The 15961-nt window shown below is 33.9% G+C and overlaps 4 protein-coding genes across 5 annotated transcripts; all 4 read right to left on the bottom strand.

Annotated features, from left to right (window-relative positions):
- Positions 1-453: 453 nt before the first annotated feature.
- On the bottom strand, positions 454-2416 carry LOC17892633. Of its 2 annotated transcripts, none has more exons than XM_006298119.2 (5): positions 2219-2416; positions 1903-1993; positions 1146-1772; positions 958-1057; positions 454-837 (listed from the first exon to the last, which is right to left on the bottom strand). In XM_006298119.2, exons 1-5 carry the CDS (start codon positions 2305-2307, stop codon positions 812-814), a joined length of 933 nt encoding a protein of 310 aa, XP_006298181.1. In that variant the 5' UTR covers positions 2308-2416; the 3' UTR covers positions 454-811. The 2 variants fall into 2 exon arrangements, with proteins under 2 accessions (XP_006298181.1, XP_023641598.1); XM_023785830.1 differs by having other exon boundaries at positions 2239-2416.
- A 681-nt stretch (positions 2417-3097) lies between these two features.
- On the bottom strand, positions 3098-6252 carry LOC17893713. Its single transcript, XM_006296640.2, has 12 exons — positions 6134-6252; positions 5915-6033; positions 5558-5686; positions 5166-5457; positions 4953-5071; positions 4734-4866; positions 4573-4649; positions 4291-4485; positions 4024-4213; positions 3765-3937; positions 3569-3669; positions 3098-3500 (listed from the first exon to the last, which is right to left on the bottom strand). The coding sequence occupies exons 2-12, from the start codon at positions 5978-5980 to the stop codon at positions 3365-3367; spliced, it is 1611 nt and encodes a 536-aa protein (XP_006296702.1). The 5' UTR covers positions 5981-6033; positions 6134-6252; the 3' UTR covers positions 3098-3364.
- Positions 6253-6405: 153 nt separating this feature from the next.
- LOC17891594 (protein YIPF6 homolog) lies at positions 6406-8335 on the bottom strand. Its single transcript, XM_006298200.2, has 3 exons — positions 7747-8335; positions 6947-7021; positions 6406-6856 (listed from the first exon to the last, which is right to left on the bottom strand). Exons 1-3 carry the CDS (start codon positions 8266-8268, stop codon positions 6596-6598), a joined length of 858 nt encoding a protein of 285 aa, XP_006298262.1. The 5' UTR covers positions 8269-8335; the 3' UTR covers positions 6406-6595.
- Positions 8336-14232: 5897 nt separating this feature from the next.
- Positions 14233-15746, bottom strand: LOC17893081 (probable xyloglucan endotransglucosylase/hydrolase protein 21). The gene is made up of 3 exons (XM_006299399.2): positions 15419-15746; positions 15128-15321; positions 14233-14823 (listed from the first exon to the last, which is right to left on the bottom strand). The coding sequence occupies exons 1-3, from the start codon at positions 15695-15697 to the stop codon at positions 14361-14363; spliced, it is 936 nt and encodes a 311-aa protein (XP_006299461.1). The 5' UTR covers positions 15698-15746; the 3' UTR covers positions 14233-14360.
- Between the last annotated feature and the right edge of the window lie 215 nt (positions 15747-15961).

Below are 15961 nucleotides of genomic sequence, written 5' to 3'. Positions count from 1 at the left end.
TAGTAGATGAAATATATCTCTTAATACAATATAACTCTATATAGCTTCATTTAGATAACCTCATGTATACAACTTTGATTGTATCTCCAAGCTTTAAAGATTCTTTAGATTATTTTTAGGTAGACAATTATAAAGGCCAATCATTTGCACACCCTAGTCTCTCAAGACACATGGTTTCGAACTGGCCTGAAAATTTTATAGTATCCGGAATCTTATGATTATACACTAATTAACAATCTGTCCAGAATAATAATAAGTTATGAACAAAATCGACCGTCTGTTTTAAGGAATTAGGCCGACAGCTTTAGAAGCCAGTATATCTAGGAATTAGCAAGACATAATATAACTTGGTCCTTACCAAAAAAAAAAAGATTTAACGTTCTTGGTCCTTACCAAATAAATGATTCAACGATCTTGGTTTAGAGAGCAAACTCTTTCAAAATGTATCATCTATTTGATAAATTGCTCGTACAAAACATAGCATAAATCTTGATTTCTTACAGCGTATTGTCAAACATCTACGAAATATATTTTCAATATACATCTTTATCAACGGTAGCCAAAGCCGTAGTATACTATAATCTCTACCCCCTTTACTTAATCTTACAAGTTTCTGTTTATCTATATATGTTCCCTGAAGAACCAAAGCAACAAACAAAAGTAAAGTATATGCCAATTACATTACAGACAACAAAAAACTTTTTAATCTCTGTTTGTGTTCTTGTGGGATGATGAATCCTAACCGTTAGATGCGAAAGCTGATGATCTCTTTAGCTTCTTCAACAGTTTCAAACCGTGGTTGGTTGAGTTCTCAAGATGAATACACTAAGAAGGGTACTGCATCGGTTTAAACAAGTGAAAAATCAATGCTTGTTTGCGAATTAAAACACTCTGAAGATCGAAATTTATATAAGCAAAGTGCTGATTCATTAAGCTAACATAAGTAGAGTGACTCACATAGAAGGAACACCATTAGCATTAAGGAAACAGTGAGCTTGATCGGGTGATTAAATGGTATTCGTATCGGATTTTGGAGACAACCAGTTTGGTCAAAGAGCTGAAGAAAAACACTAAACAAGTAAGATACTTCAACCTATCACAATTCACAAGTAAAGCTTATAATTCAACTAATTGTGAAAACTGACCTGGTTATGATCAGGAAGCCTCTGCATCCACAATACTGTCTTAGTTCCTTTGACTTTAGGAGTGGCTTCCACTTGTGCCACCAATTTCTCATTTTCGTCTCCGTTATCACCAGGAACTATAATCCTCAAAGAATTGAAATTTGGTGAACTCCATATCCTTCTCATCCCAGCTGATTTCTCTACTTGGCGTATCCTTGCATCTGCATTCCCCGGTTTTACTCTTTCTTCAATATCTATGACACAATCAGAGCCATTACCGCAACCTTTCGCTTTCTTGAATGTCTCTTTTCCACAGTCTACGTCCACTCCATTCATTCCACGAGGATTCTCAACTAGGGAACTATTAGTAGACTCTCTCGAGTTAGTGCTGTTCTCACCACTAAAACTCTCTGAAGTCCTAGAAGATCCAGAGAGAAACATGGCCAAGTCATCACGCTCTTCTTCGTTAAGATCAATCCAACGAAGACGCTCTTTTCCATTCTCACTATAAGCCTCTTGCAGAGAAGTTTCAACGCGATTAATCTGGTTTTCAATAGCGGTAACAAACTGTTTACGCCGTGTCAATGCAGAATTATCATCCCCACAACGTTTATGGCTCAACCTGACTGCTTTCTCAAACTCCTCCAACTGATTCCCACAGTTTCAAAACTCAAATTAACAAATAAAGATACATCAAAACACACAAAAACTTTGCAAAGAACAACAACAACACAATAAAACTGAGAATGAATCAAGAAACATGATTGTATTGTTGTACCTGCCATTTAGCTGTACCTAAAGCTGCTTGGAGTTCTTTACAGATCTCATCTTTCTTCTCTCTAATCCACAATCTATAAGCAGACTCCATTCTGATATAATCCAACAAAATAAAAAGATCAAAACTTTAAACAATAGCAAAATTAAACACATCTCAATCTCTTCATCCTCTGAACACATACAGTAATTCAATGAACTCTGAAACAAGAAAGACAAATCAAAATCCTAAATTTCTATTAAAAAGTTCCTTAGCTCAAAAGAGATTAATCAAGAGACATCACAAACTACACGAAAACCAAAATACAAATTACACATACATATCTGCAGATTTTTGAACCTCTTCAGCGGCAGAGAAGAAAACATCTTTTTGCCAAAGATCAAAGCTGTTGTTCACTACCATCATCATCTTCTTCTTCTTCGTCAGGAGCTACCCACACAAGTCAAGAGAATCAAACAAAGCTAATGAACGAGCAAGAGAACCAAAAAAAAATTCAATCTTTTTTAGTTCTCTTGGACTTCTTATTATTTATTTAAAGTTAACAATAAATAAAGAGCTGTATATTATTGTCAGTGTCACACACCAACTTGTATCTCTCTTATAGAGACGTGGCTCATTATTACAGGGAGGTGTAGGAAATTACTATGGTCTATGATGCAGGAGATCCGAGCTCTTCGTTAGGAGGCAAAGAAAACGACAAAAATATTGTAACCTGGAAGTAGGGTCCCAACAATTTGCTGCCACCAGCAGCCACTTCTATTTCTTTTTTAATTATTTTTTTTCGAATAATAATATTTTTTGGTTAGGTTTCCAATTTTTTTTTTTTTTTTTTTTTTGGTCACCAGTTAGGTTTCCAATTTTAGGTTTCCAATTTTAGTTTACTTTTTTATAATATGCTCAAAATACAGATAATTCTCTATGCCCACATAAAAATAAAATGATAATATATAAAGTATTAGTCAAATGGTGATGGAATCTGATGACTCATTTGGCATTCAGCAAGTAATTATAACAAAATATGGAGACATTATTAAGGTTGCAACAAACAAAAAAAAAAAAACTAATGAAAATCTATATAAAGAAATGTCTAAATATTTATGCAGTATATAAAAATAAAATCTTAAGGTCTCACACACATTAGTTTTTCTTTTCATCTATTCATTAAAATATTCATATCACATGTTTTCAAAATAACATAAATAATAAAAATGCGACTATATATATAAAAATGATGAGTGCTAAATGTTGCCACATAACATTAGCCAATAAAAACTACCATAATGCTCATTGACTATAATTATTGTATATGCTTCAAAGTTGGAATCTTAGTCACACCCTCTATATGAGGTGGTTTCAGTTTCTTTAACCACTAAAACCTAATTTAACCACCTTGGCCATTAGGAAATAAGTGTATAACCAAGAAGAATATAATCCAAGATCCAACTCTCATCTCGTTCTGGCTTGGCTAAACTGGTGGCTTAGTTATAAAGTCTTGAACCAGTTTGATACCTGCAGAACATGAATCAAGAATGGAAGATACTATCTTTCTTTGCTGCTCTTTGAACTCCATCGCCATTTTCACATCCCAATCAGCGTTTTCTCTGTAAATATAAGCAAACTAACTCACTCTGTTTCAGCTTTCGTATATGGTAAATACATCTACTTTTACCTGTCGATAGAATCCGCATCGCCAAGGTTTTGCATCATGTCGTCAAATGTGGATTTGATAGTTCCGAGTACTTCCATCTCAATTTCCAAGTTCTTCCATAGCTTAAAAGAATCAAGAAGAGATAAAATATAAGTGTTAGATTCAGAGATAGAGATGCAAACAGAAAATTATAAGAAGGTGATCAAGATTTAGATACATCTGTTTCAGAATGATGAACAAGACCATGAGCTCTCCGCAAGTAGTTCAACAAGGGAGTAGGTAAGCCGTAGTGGAAGATGTTGTGATTGTTCGATAGCCAAGTCCCGCGTAACATGTGAGTTGTCCAAGAAAACTCAGTCTCTATGTCTTCATCATCAATGACATCAAAATCTGCAAGGAAGAGATACAAATTTAGGCAAAAAAGAAAAAATATGTAAGAAGGTTGAGTGATCTCAGAATGAGGTAAGGTAAACTACCTAAGGGAATGACATCATACGGGTTATCGCCTTTTGGTATAAATCCGTAAAATGTTAACAGATGTGAACTAGAGTAGTTTCCGTAGCTAAGAAAACATTGTTCCCCTTTGTTGCAAGGCCTTGAGACTGGGAACTTCAAAGAACTCGTCTCAATGTCTACTTTTCCATATTTTACTATGTGTGGGTGTATCTGCAGACCCGCCAAACTATCAACCAGGAGACTGATAAGAGTTTTCCTAGTATACTAGAAAGAGAGAATAAACATACCGAATGGTTGAGAAAACCGGCAACAGGAATCAAGCAAGTCTTCAGCTTTCCATCAGGGAATTTGATTTGCATGCTATTTGAGTAATACAACTCACAAGCCCATAAGTAATGTTCCCATGTATAGAACTCCGGTGGAAACACATCCCGGTGGTTCGATAAAAGAGGAACTAATTCATCATACCTCTCACGCAAAAGCTGCAGGTATACAAACAATAGCTAATGGAATCAAGAAAATAATACAGATCACAGAATCAAAAGATAAGAGAGGGGTTCTAGTCACACCTCTTTAGCTTGCATTATTTCATCTAAAAGCAATGTACCATCAAGCTCCATGATTGCATTAACTCCGAAACTCAAACCTGCAATGAGAATCAATGATTGTTATCTCTTTGGAACAAACACTGCTACATGAACTGGGTATTTAGTTCACCAAACAGTTTTACCGGTACAAAAATTCTCCTGCAGCGAATCTAAGTATGGTTGGAATTTCGAGTCCAGGTTATGCTTCTCCCTCATTGTCCATAAGAGCAGCATTGTCTCAGATGTAATCCCATCAATTTTTTCCAATATAGGGTACTGAAGACAAGAGAACACTCATCATATAGCATTGATAAGATGAAACTGACGCAATCTTTAAAATCAAGATGAAAATAATGATATACCATGTCGGAGTTGTGCACATACTCCTCAGAAATGATAATTGAGATAGGAATCTCTAAAGCAACATCGCCAAATTTCAAGTCTTCTCTAGCTATAGCTCCTCGTCCATAGCCATCAATTTCTGTCCAAATAAAACACATTGTAATAAACTTAAATCTCTATTCATCATTGCTGAAATTTCTAACTTCATAACAGAAAAAAACTGCTGAACTTACGAGCTATCTGCAATTTGGTTTTGACTCCATTTTCCTGACCCCATTCTACTAATCTGCTTACCTTTTCACATCTATAGCTATCAACAATTCTAGCCTTCTCCCTTTCCGCTTCAACAACCTCACTGATTCTACCTTTTACAGCAGCTCGTAGAGCTTCCATGGTAACGACATGAGTTTGTATATTACAAGAAACCGGTATAAGCGAAAGGATCCAGCTAAGAGCTGAGATTTCGTTTCTAACACTGTAAATTCCTGTTGGAGTGCAAGCATCCTCACCAAAGTAAACTTCCACCTGCATTTTCACACAATCCATCATCTAAGAAACTTCACAATCAAAACACAAGCATGAGAAAGCAAGAACGAGCCTACGATGGCTTACGACATTTGTTTACCTTATCAAGGTTAACTATTCTTCCAAACTGAAGCAACTTTCCCAATGCAGCATTCAAGAGCTGTTGAGATAATGATCCACTGAGGCTCAATGTTTCCTTTACACCTAAACCTTTGCAACTCAAGAGCTTCTGTAGACAAAAACCATAAGAAAATTCCACCTCTATTTTAATTCACCAGTGGACTAATAGAGTTCCCACTTCCTAGAAACAACTCAATTAGCCAGAATAAACAACAACAAATATTTCAATTGTTTTCCATATTAAAAAAAGGTCGAATCTTTAGATACTATCATGGCAAAAGCTAATGGAGTTGAGTATTGAGATAACAGAAGAGTAGAGACAATTAGCAAATCAGACCTTTTTATGTTGATAGAAGGGATCATCTTCGGGAAGCTCTAAATATAAATCACCAGTCTCTGTCATTATATCCAAAGCACCAACCTTGAAAATAACTTACCATGAAACACAAAAACTCGCTACAACAAAAGACAGTGTGTCTTACTGTTAGCAGAGGTTTCACTAAACCCAATTCTATTACAGAAGCAACAAGGATAATTAGGAGTTGAAGATTATTACCATATAAGAAACAGTTGAGAAAGCGAGGAACTTGACAGTAGTATCAAACCAGCAAGCGAGGCACCGAATCGAGTAACGGAAGAGGAAGAAGAAAGGTAGAGACTAGTAGAGAGGGTTTGATTGAAGGGAAAAAAGAAATGAAACTCTCTCTGTACTGCTCAAGGTTCACGCTCTTTCGGTTTGAGTTAAGATTCGGTTTTTAAATTTGTAATTTACGAATTATTTGTAAACCGGTTGAATTTGTAAACCTCTCTCACATGAAGTAATGTTGGTAAAAAATTTGTATTCATGTCATAAAAGATATAACGTAAGTTTAATAACAGATAGAGCAAGGCACATACAAGTTAGGATTTCTTTAGCCAAAACCAAAAAAAAAAGGTCAAAGAACATGTTTATACATGACCATCAGATCTTACGATGGTTTGTGTGTATGTATGAAAAAAATTCTCAAAATTGGATTTTTCAATTGATGGCGATGATGAGGAAACCGACTGACACATACATGAGGAAAACGGGGTACAGAGCGAGTGCTTTTCTTCTCGGGTTAACCGCCGAGCTCATGAATGGGTAAGCAGCCCAAGAGCTCCAGGCAAGTGTTACAGACACAACTACCATTTTCAGTATCACATTGTCTTTCAACATACAGATCACGGCTCCAACGTCTAGTGGAAATAGACAGTAACCTAAAAGGCTCAGGCTCTGGAAGAAGATTATATGTCCGCCCTGTTCATAACACGATACACAATGTGTAAGTATGAAATCAAACCAACAAACACCTGTACGGGATAAAGGGAGAGAGCAGCGGTGTTTTACCAGGAGAAGCACGTTTAGTGTAAGGATCACTGCTCCTGCTGCTAATAGGGCAAATGCCACTGCAAATACCTCGGACTGGAATCACAGGAAAAAGGAATGAGACCAAGTGAAATTCCAATAGATGAAACCTAGGAAGGATGGCTCAGGCTTTCAAGTCTAGTAGAACCAAAGCTCACAACTTCACATTCAAATGACAATTAACACAGATTTTATTAACAATCACAAAAGTGCATCAAAGTTTTGTATATAGTAAATCAGTTCCATCTTTGGCATTAGTGGTTTAAAAGTAAAAAATCTCAGCATCATCTCAATAATTACCAATTTCAACACAGAAATGTACAAAGAATTGGCCACATCAATATTGCGAAGATAAGATGTGACTACATCAGATTCAAATAAATCCTTTATCAAATGCTGATAACATCCAAAGCACTAGTTTGTGAGTCAAAACCCTACATGATCCACTATACAAGGAAGAAAATTTATACAAACCTATACCTAAGAATCAAATGAGAAGCAATGCCGCAAGAACAACAATTATAGAGGAACCCTCAGTCCTCTTTTTGGTCATCGTGTTCCATCTATAATCTAAACAATCACAATTGAAGAAAAAATCTCAATCCAAAGCCGTGAAATGATATCTTCACATCCATTTTTGAAACAGAGACATTCTACAGAACTCTATCAGATACCCAAAAGCTAAAGTTCCAGATCACATCTTCATTGCACAAGCTCAGAGGAACTAGCCTAGTCGTATATAATCTCTAAAAAACTGGACTTTGCGTGAGCTGAGAGCTAACCTTCTTAACAGAAGCTGACCATGAAAGAGTCAATCCCAAGAACACAATGAAGAAGAAGGGACCCCAAAGATCCCAATCTCTAAGCGCCTTCCCAGGATCTTCCCTATACGGATTAGGAAACACCACAAGCTTCAAATTACTCACGATCCGAGACAGATCTCGCTTCACAGTATCCCACACAGGCTCAGTCAACGTGTTAGGCGGAGATCCAAAAGCACTCGCTCCAATCGTATGTGAGACTCCTTGAGAATTGCTGGAATTACTTACCACCGGAAGAGGCGGAGGTACGGGGACAGGTGTCACTTTCTGAGCTGATGAAGACGGATGAAGCGGTGGAAGATTCGATTGCATAAACGGAGAAGAAGAAACAGGAATCGATGGCCTCGTTGGGCTCGGTGGACGAGCGGCGAGAACGGTTCCGGGACCTGATTGAACGCTTTCGTTAATCAGATTCTCGATCTCGTCGATGTCTGATTGAGATGATGATGATGGATGAAGCGGTACTGTATCGCCTTGTGACATTTTTTTTTTCTCAATTTTGATTTTGTATTTTTTTAAGATTTTCCCGGGAAAGTGATTTTAGGGCAAATTTTTTCTCGGGGAAGAAAGTGATAAGATCTGAAAAATCACTATCACGTGATCAGAGACATGACATCTCAGAGAGATGAATGCAACGTGCTAAGTCATGATCCAATGAAACGTCGCCGTTTGAAGAGTATTTTTTGCAATTCGGACACGGATCGGTTAAAAGGTTGAAATTTCATTCGGTTATCTGGAATTCTTTGTTCGGTTTATACTAACAGTCGAACAAAATTTTGGAATACGGTTCAAGAAAATGTGTTATCAGGCAAAACATATAACAAAGAAACTTACATACAAATACAATCAAGGGCTCATACGTTAATACGTACCACTTTAACTAATCTTATACGTGTAATTGTGTTATATATGTGTAATGTGTTTCAAGTCTAATCCTAAACTATATGCCATACACCTTAATTCGCAATAATTAACGTTCAATGTCTACGTCAAACCTATAGACTAATGAACAACTCAAAGACAGCCAAAGTCGAAAAAGAAAGGGTGCGAAATATACACTAGTGTGATGTACCAAAAGCAACTACAGACGATATATAGCATGCAAAGTCGTATCAAATCCTTTTTGACGATCGAGGATCGTGATGTGTATTATATATATTGTAATAAGTTTTGTAAATTTCTTTTTTTGTTATACGACTTTACCTCTTACGTTATGTGAGTGTGAGATTACTTTTAACCATAAAATGACTAAATAATACATGTATTTATGAGATATGTGAGAACGATTATGTGCATGAATGGTTTACATATGTATATAAATGCAATCAATCATGCATATATAAAAAAAAAGAACGATAATCTACTAAAACTCCCTATTGATTAGTGTATTAACAAATTGAACATTTCATTTATTTTTTAGTGTCTCTAAAACATTATTGACATTATATTCGATTTTGGAGTGTATAGAATTTATTTTTGAAATATCCTTCAAAAGAAAAAAAAAAGAAAGAAAAAAAGCTTTTTGACAAATTAAAAAGGAAATGAAAAAATTTGCGTATAGAAATTAGACAATGATTTCATAAATGTATTGATCATCCTCATGATGATATATAAGGGAACGAATATGTGCATGAAGGGTTTTCTATATATAAACGCAACCATGCATAACAAGAGCTATAATCTAGTGATCCCTAGAAGTGTATAGAATTTTAACAAATTAAACATTTCATTTTTTTTTTTTAATTATTTCTTTTGGTCTCTAGGAGTGTATATAATTTATTAAACGAATATCCTTTTAAAAGAAATAAAATAGGCGTTTTGACAAACAAAATAGCATAGAGAAATTAGAAAAAAAAATATTTCATGAATACATTGATCACGATGATTGTTTTTCTTTCTAAAATTGATAATGTTTTATAAGTTATAAGTAAAGACAAAGAATAAAAGTAAGGATGCATAGATGCATGAGTGTGGACTCGTGTAGGATAAAAGAAAAAAAAAAAACATTAATTCTATACTTCTTCGTCTTCTTATTCTTCTTCATTCACTTTTTTTGGGTTTTTTCATTTTCTTCTCTTTGGTTAGTAGTAAGTAACAAGAGAGAACGTCCGCAAAAAAGGTAAAGACTTCATTACGTTTTCATCATAGAAAAGATGCTAACTTTCCCAAACCTCCAAATCGGCATTGAGACATAGAGAGAGACGGGAAAGAAGAAGAAGAACCCTAAATCGAAATAAAACCCCCAATTCGAAAAACGCAATCGTTTTATCATTTAAGTCGTGTGGTTTTAGGGTAAAACGGAGTCGTTTTAACACTTACGTGTCGTCCTAGTCAGCACCCGTTGACGGCACAGTAACACCGTTTGACGATTTGTGGGTTTTAACCAGATTTGTAAAGTTGGTGAATGAAATTCAAATTTTACATTAGTTAATGGGGAAATAGACACAGATGAAAGTTCCGAGTATGTTTGCGATAAAGTAACTTAGTTCATGGGGGAATAGGCCGTTTTCCCGGTAAGTAACATCAAAACTACACACTATATATGTCAAGGGTAAGTTAAAATTATCTACTCAACTGACCGAAAAATTAAGAATATGGTACTCATATATGTATAATTAGTTCTATCTCATCAATTTATATATTAGACCAAACTAACCCTATCCGTTAAATAGATCTTTTAGCAGAATAAAAAAATTTATATCGATAAACTATATGTTTGTTTTTTTTAACTTCAACAATATGATTTAACACAATAAATGATTTAACACAATAATAGATTAATTAACACGATAATATTAACGATATATAATATTACGTAACATGTTATTGTTGTTGTTGACTTTCATAATAATCTAGTATGGTTTAACATGTAATTCATTATTTGTTGTATATGATATAGTAAATGAGTTAACACGATAAATCACATAAATCATAACTTACCGCGATATTATATAGTTTAACACAATATGTTTATAAACTTATTTTTATGTATATTTTGTTAGCTTGATAATTCAACTTTTATTCATTAACTTATCACATGATTTTACTTGTGTCTTTGTAAACAATATCGTGGATAATTATTTTATTATGTCGCTAAATATTTTGTTAACTACGAAAGGGTATTTTTGTCCACTTTATACAATGAAGCGAGAACTAATTAACTTATTATTGAGACCTTGCTTTTTGTTTTTCAATCTTTTGGGTATATAGAGTAGTAATACCCATATGTTAAACAATGTTAACTACTAATTAATAGAGAAAGAGTGAGTTGTAAAAGTAGTACATTTTTCAAACATAATTATAAGAATAGTACAATCACTATTTATAATTAGGAAACTAATACATTTTCACTATTTGCTATTATTTCAATAACATTTAAGCCCTTAGATAAACAAAATATTTACGAGTATGCCACCGAAGACGTATCTGTACAGTTTACTAAGTGTACGGATATACAAAAATATTTTTTTGTACAACAATAAAAATACCACTTAATATTATCCGTACATCGTATTACTATACACATATATATATATATATATAAATATGCATATTTTGGTATACTATAATAGCTGTACGGATAAAAATGTATAATTTTTTATACATCTGTACACTTAGTAAACTGTACGGATCCATCTGTACATCCAATAAAATGTACAGATACATCTGTACATATACTAAACTGTACAATATACGTCTGTACACATACTAAACTGTACAAATAAATATATTCATATGAAATAAATTTAAAATTTATTAAACAAAATACATATCAAATGATAGAGAAAAAAACATAGATTTTTGTGTATCATAAAAGTTTTACGGAAAAAAGTACAAAAACGAGTATGTAAGTTATTAGATTCATGGGATAAACACATTCAAAGAAATAAAATGATAAAAAAACAAAAACAAAAAACAAAAAACCAAATAGATAAAAATTACCCTTCTTTGTCAATTTTTTTTCCTTTCTTTTCCCTATCTCACACCATTCTCTATCTCACATTGTAGGGTCCACCGACTATTTTCCTAATAATAAATAGTATATGTACTAGTTTGCATATTTCTTTCCAAAAACGTACTAATTCTCCAATTAATCCATAGAAAAATACTTATATATTGTTTATGTGTGAAGTGCAACTTAACCATTCCTAAAGAAGTGTATGTGTTCTTTGAGAGTGCTCAAAAGTATATCCCTGGTCCGATCTTGGCTATGATCATATCGTCCAAACCTGATGATGATCATATCGAAATTGTTGATGGTTTAAAAACTTCATACGCTTGGTGGAAAAAACACACTGTAATGTTCTATTTAATTATGTTGTTCAAGAATAATCAATAGTTATATAAAATTGGGAGGAGCCTATATATTATGTGTGTAATTTTACTACTATATATGTGTTGGTTTTAGGTTGTGTCCGACTCTGTGAAGGGCACTAACTGGAAAAAATACATGGGTTGGGTAAGAAATCAAGGGCACCATTGTGAGATCTCTTTACTAAAACTAATGATTCTATTTTGGGTATCTTGAATATTTGAAAGTTTTTCTCATCACTTTCAAATTTGTTTTTTCACATATACTTGCTGGGCTGTTGTGGTTGATGAGTTGATTAGTGCACTAAGATTCATTTTGAAGTATGATGCAAAATACATTGATTATTAGGCTCAATATTTGGTAGATTACGTTAATCAAGCTAAAGGATTGGCGAATTACTCAAAAGAAGGGCATTATTGTTTCAAACACACTATCGCGAAAGGCTTGGAGTTTGTAAAAGATGGAGGTATTCCATTAGCAAAACATTGGGAGTATGTAGGTTGTAGAAAGCCACCTGCATATCGTCCACCGAAGGATCCTCATGTTCGTATAGCTTCGGTACAACGGAGGGAGAACATGGATGAGGCGTTACCCCAGCTCGAGTTTCATCTGATTGGAGTATCGTTGGCTATCTTTAAACCAGTCTATTCAAATATCAAGAAGGTACAAAACAATAAAGTCAGATTTTACAATAACTTTCTTTTATGAATATTTCAATAGAAAATTCACATGTATGATTATTAAGCTTCTATGTATTCTGTGTTAGGGAATCTACCGGGGACCTATGTCGAAAGGATCTAAATATAAAGGTCTCCATGCTGTCTCAATATATGGGGTTGACGTAGAAAATGGAGAAACAATCGCATTGGTAAAATTTCTCATGGCGAAAATGTGGGAAATGATGGTTATTTTAAAGTTGTGTATTAATACTCATGTTATGTAATATTGAACTACGCGTTGGTTTTAGGTTATGTCTTACTCTTTGTAGGGCACTAACTAGAAAAAATACATGGAGTGGATAAAAAATCAAATGCGTCATCGTGAGATTTCTTTTAGTAAAGTACTGATTATATATATTTTGTGTATTTTGAATATTTGAAAATAATTGATTATAACTGTATTAGCCCAAAAAAAAAATTTCTCACTTCACAATTAGTATCATATGTTGTCAATATTTTAATATGTTTGAAGAATTGAATAAATTAATTCATATTTTTTGCATATGTTTAGACAAAAAGTTACTTGGTTTTTTTTTTTTCTGTTTTGAAATATATCTTCATGAGTGAAGTGAAACTAACGCCCACATGAGTATGTTAGAATTTGCTAAACACTAGTTAAGAATTTTCTTCAAGATCTTTCGTTTTTTTGTGTGCAAAATCTCTACAAGATTATCTCATACCAAGACGCATAATTAGCTTGTGATTTATTATCACAAGATGCTGAAAGAAAGAGTTATTAAAACATTTGATTGATGATGGCCATGAAATAAAACCTTAACTACTAAACTAACTTTTTTAAAATAAATAACTAAGATTATCTAAATACTTAATCAGTTCCACACAATTTCATAATCTCTTAAATAAGCCATATCAATTTCTACTAACTAACCCACACTTCTTCCATCTTTCATCACCCATTACCCATTAAACCAACTTATGCCATACTTTCATATGAAATGAAGTGAAATTTAATGTTCAATCTATGAATTAATTTATTGGTGTCACATATACTTTATCCCCTCGCTACCGGTTCACTTCCTTGATCAAGTTTTGATACATCTTTCATTTCACATTAAAATATTACCTCACTCTAATATAAAAAAAGGTTAGTATTACTTTTATCAAATCACATCCTAATTTAAATCACTCCAACATCATTCCAAAATTAAAATCCATGAGTTTTCTTGTTTTCACATTTGTCATCTTTTTGTTAAATGCTTAACCCCAAAATTAAAGCATAGTATCTTCCTTTTGTGCATATTAATAATGCAAGTTATTTTGATTACAAAATGCTCACAAGAGCATTTTAACATGGAAGTAATGTTTACACATTCTCACACTATTTCGTCCATACTAATCCAAAGTGATGTAGTGAAGCAACTGAGACGAATCCAAAATTCGATTATTCTCATTCAACAAAATATAAGACGAATAAATCATCATTGGGAAAATAAACAAAATAACCAACACAAAATAAACAAATCACGACAACTAATCTTAACTGGAAAACTCATTAATTTTAAAGGATAAAACATACAAAAATCTCAAGACGACTTTGTGTTCTTGTTCTTGTTTTTGGAAGTGCATTCAACAGGCAAACCTTTAGAGAACCGTTTCTTGTCCTTACAATAATTGTAAACCATGAACTTCCTCTGAACCCATCTAAGTATTTTCTTGCTTGGCGAATCCATCCCTCTCTGCGAAAACCACTCGCTTGTACTGCTCGAAGACGAGCTGCCATCGGGGCTACAAGGAGTAATAATGGTCGACGAGGTGGTTGCATTATCAATGGACGACATGACACAAGTATTCTCGGAGTTGTAGTTCATGAAAGAGGCTACGAATGGTCCCTGTGACCAGTTTGTCTTGACAAGGCCTCCCCTCGTGGCCCAATCATCTGCGTTCCATAGACTACCATACATTCTCATGGGTTGGCTCTTTGGATAAGCCACACCCATTGCTTCCAAATTTCTGAATTCTCTAATTGGCTTCCCATCAACATAGAACCTATTAAGATTAATAATTTTAAACATGTTAACCCACGAAATTATTGTTGCATGATATATTATTATCTTGTGATTAGTTTTTGTCACCCCTTCCTATATTTTATGAATTATTTCGTCCACATAAACAATTAAAATTGACTTTAAAAAATCTATAAAGCTAGCAAAATTAATTGAAAAATCATTGTTTATGATCTAGTGGTTCACTTTTACAGTTCGATTTCTAGAAACACTGAAATTATAGTTCACATCAGTTTTAATGTATTTGTCAAGTTATAATTAGGATTGTGGTTAATATATATGCTTACACTATGTGACTCGGATTCCATAGAATAGAATAGTTGTGGAACTCAGCAGTCGGATCGAACCAAAGGTAGAATTGTTGCTCTCTATCACCTTGGCCTTGAGTGTAAACATTAGTGTGAAGAATGTATGGATCTCCACTAACATTCCCCAAGAACTCAAAATCTATCTCGTCCCATGTTAATCCTTGAGACTTCAACTATAGACACCAAAAAAAAACCCTCCAAAATCCATCATCCAATATAACATAAGGTAGTAAGTTTATATGTATGTCTAGCTAATTAAGAAGAACTTACGTAGAAGGTGGTCACTGTCCCGGCGGAATTTCCCGGGACAAGTTTGATCTGCATATCGACTTTACCGTACAAATACTCGGCTTTCGATTGGAACCCCGACCCTGAAGATTGATCAAGAGAGAGATTTAGAAGGGTTCCATTGTTCAAAATAGTTCCTCTACCATCACCCCAAGTTATGTCAATGTCTTGGTTGAAATCTTTAGCGTGTACAACAAGCAACAAGCTTAAACCAACTAAGAAACTTATCGACACAACCAAATAAGGTGCATGAGAAACCATTTTCAAGTTTTGGAGTTTTCGGATTGCCACTTTAGGAAAGTATCTCTTCTCGAAGGTTTTAGGTTGGGTTTAAGTTTGAGACATTCAAATAATGGTGTTATGGGTGAGTATTTATAGAGCATATATAATGAAGTTTTGATTCCTTAATAAAAAAATTTCAGTCTTTAAAGGTTTACTTTAGAGTTTCTTAAAGAGAAAAAGTGAGTTTAGTGTAGGTAATGTGAGAAGCGAACAACACAGCCTGGAGAGCATACACCAAAAAAC

Source organism: Capsella rubella, unplaced genomic scaffold (genome assembly GCF_000375325.1).
Source record: "Capsella rubella cultivar Monte Gargano unplaced genomic scaffold, Caprub1_0 scaffold_3, whole genome shotgun sequence".
Lineage (NCBI taxonomy): Eukaryota > Viridiplantae > Streptophyta > Magnoliopsida > Brassicales > Brassicaceae > Capsella > Capsella rubella.
The sequence above is the reverse complement of the archived record's forward strand: the minus strand, read 5'-3'. Positions and strand labels throughout refer to the sequence as shown.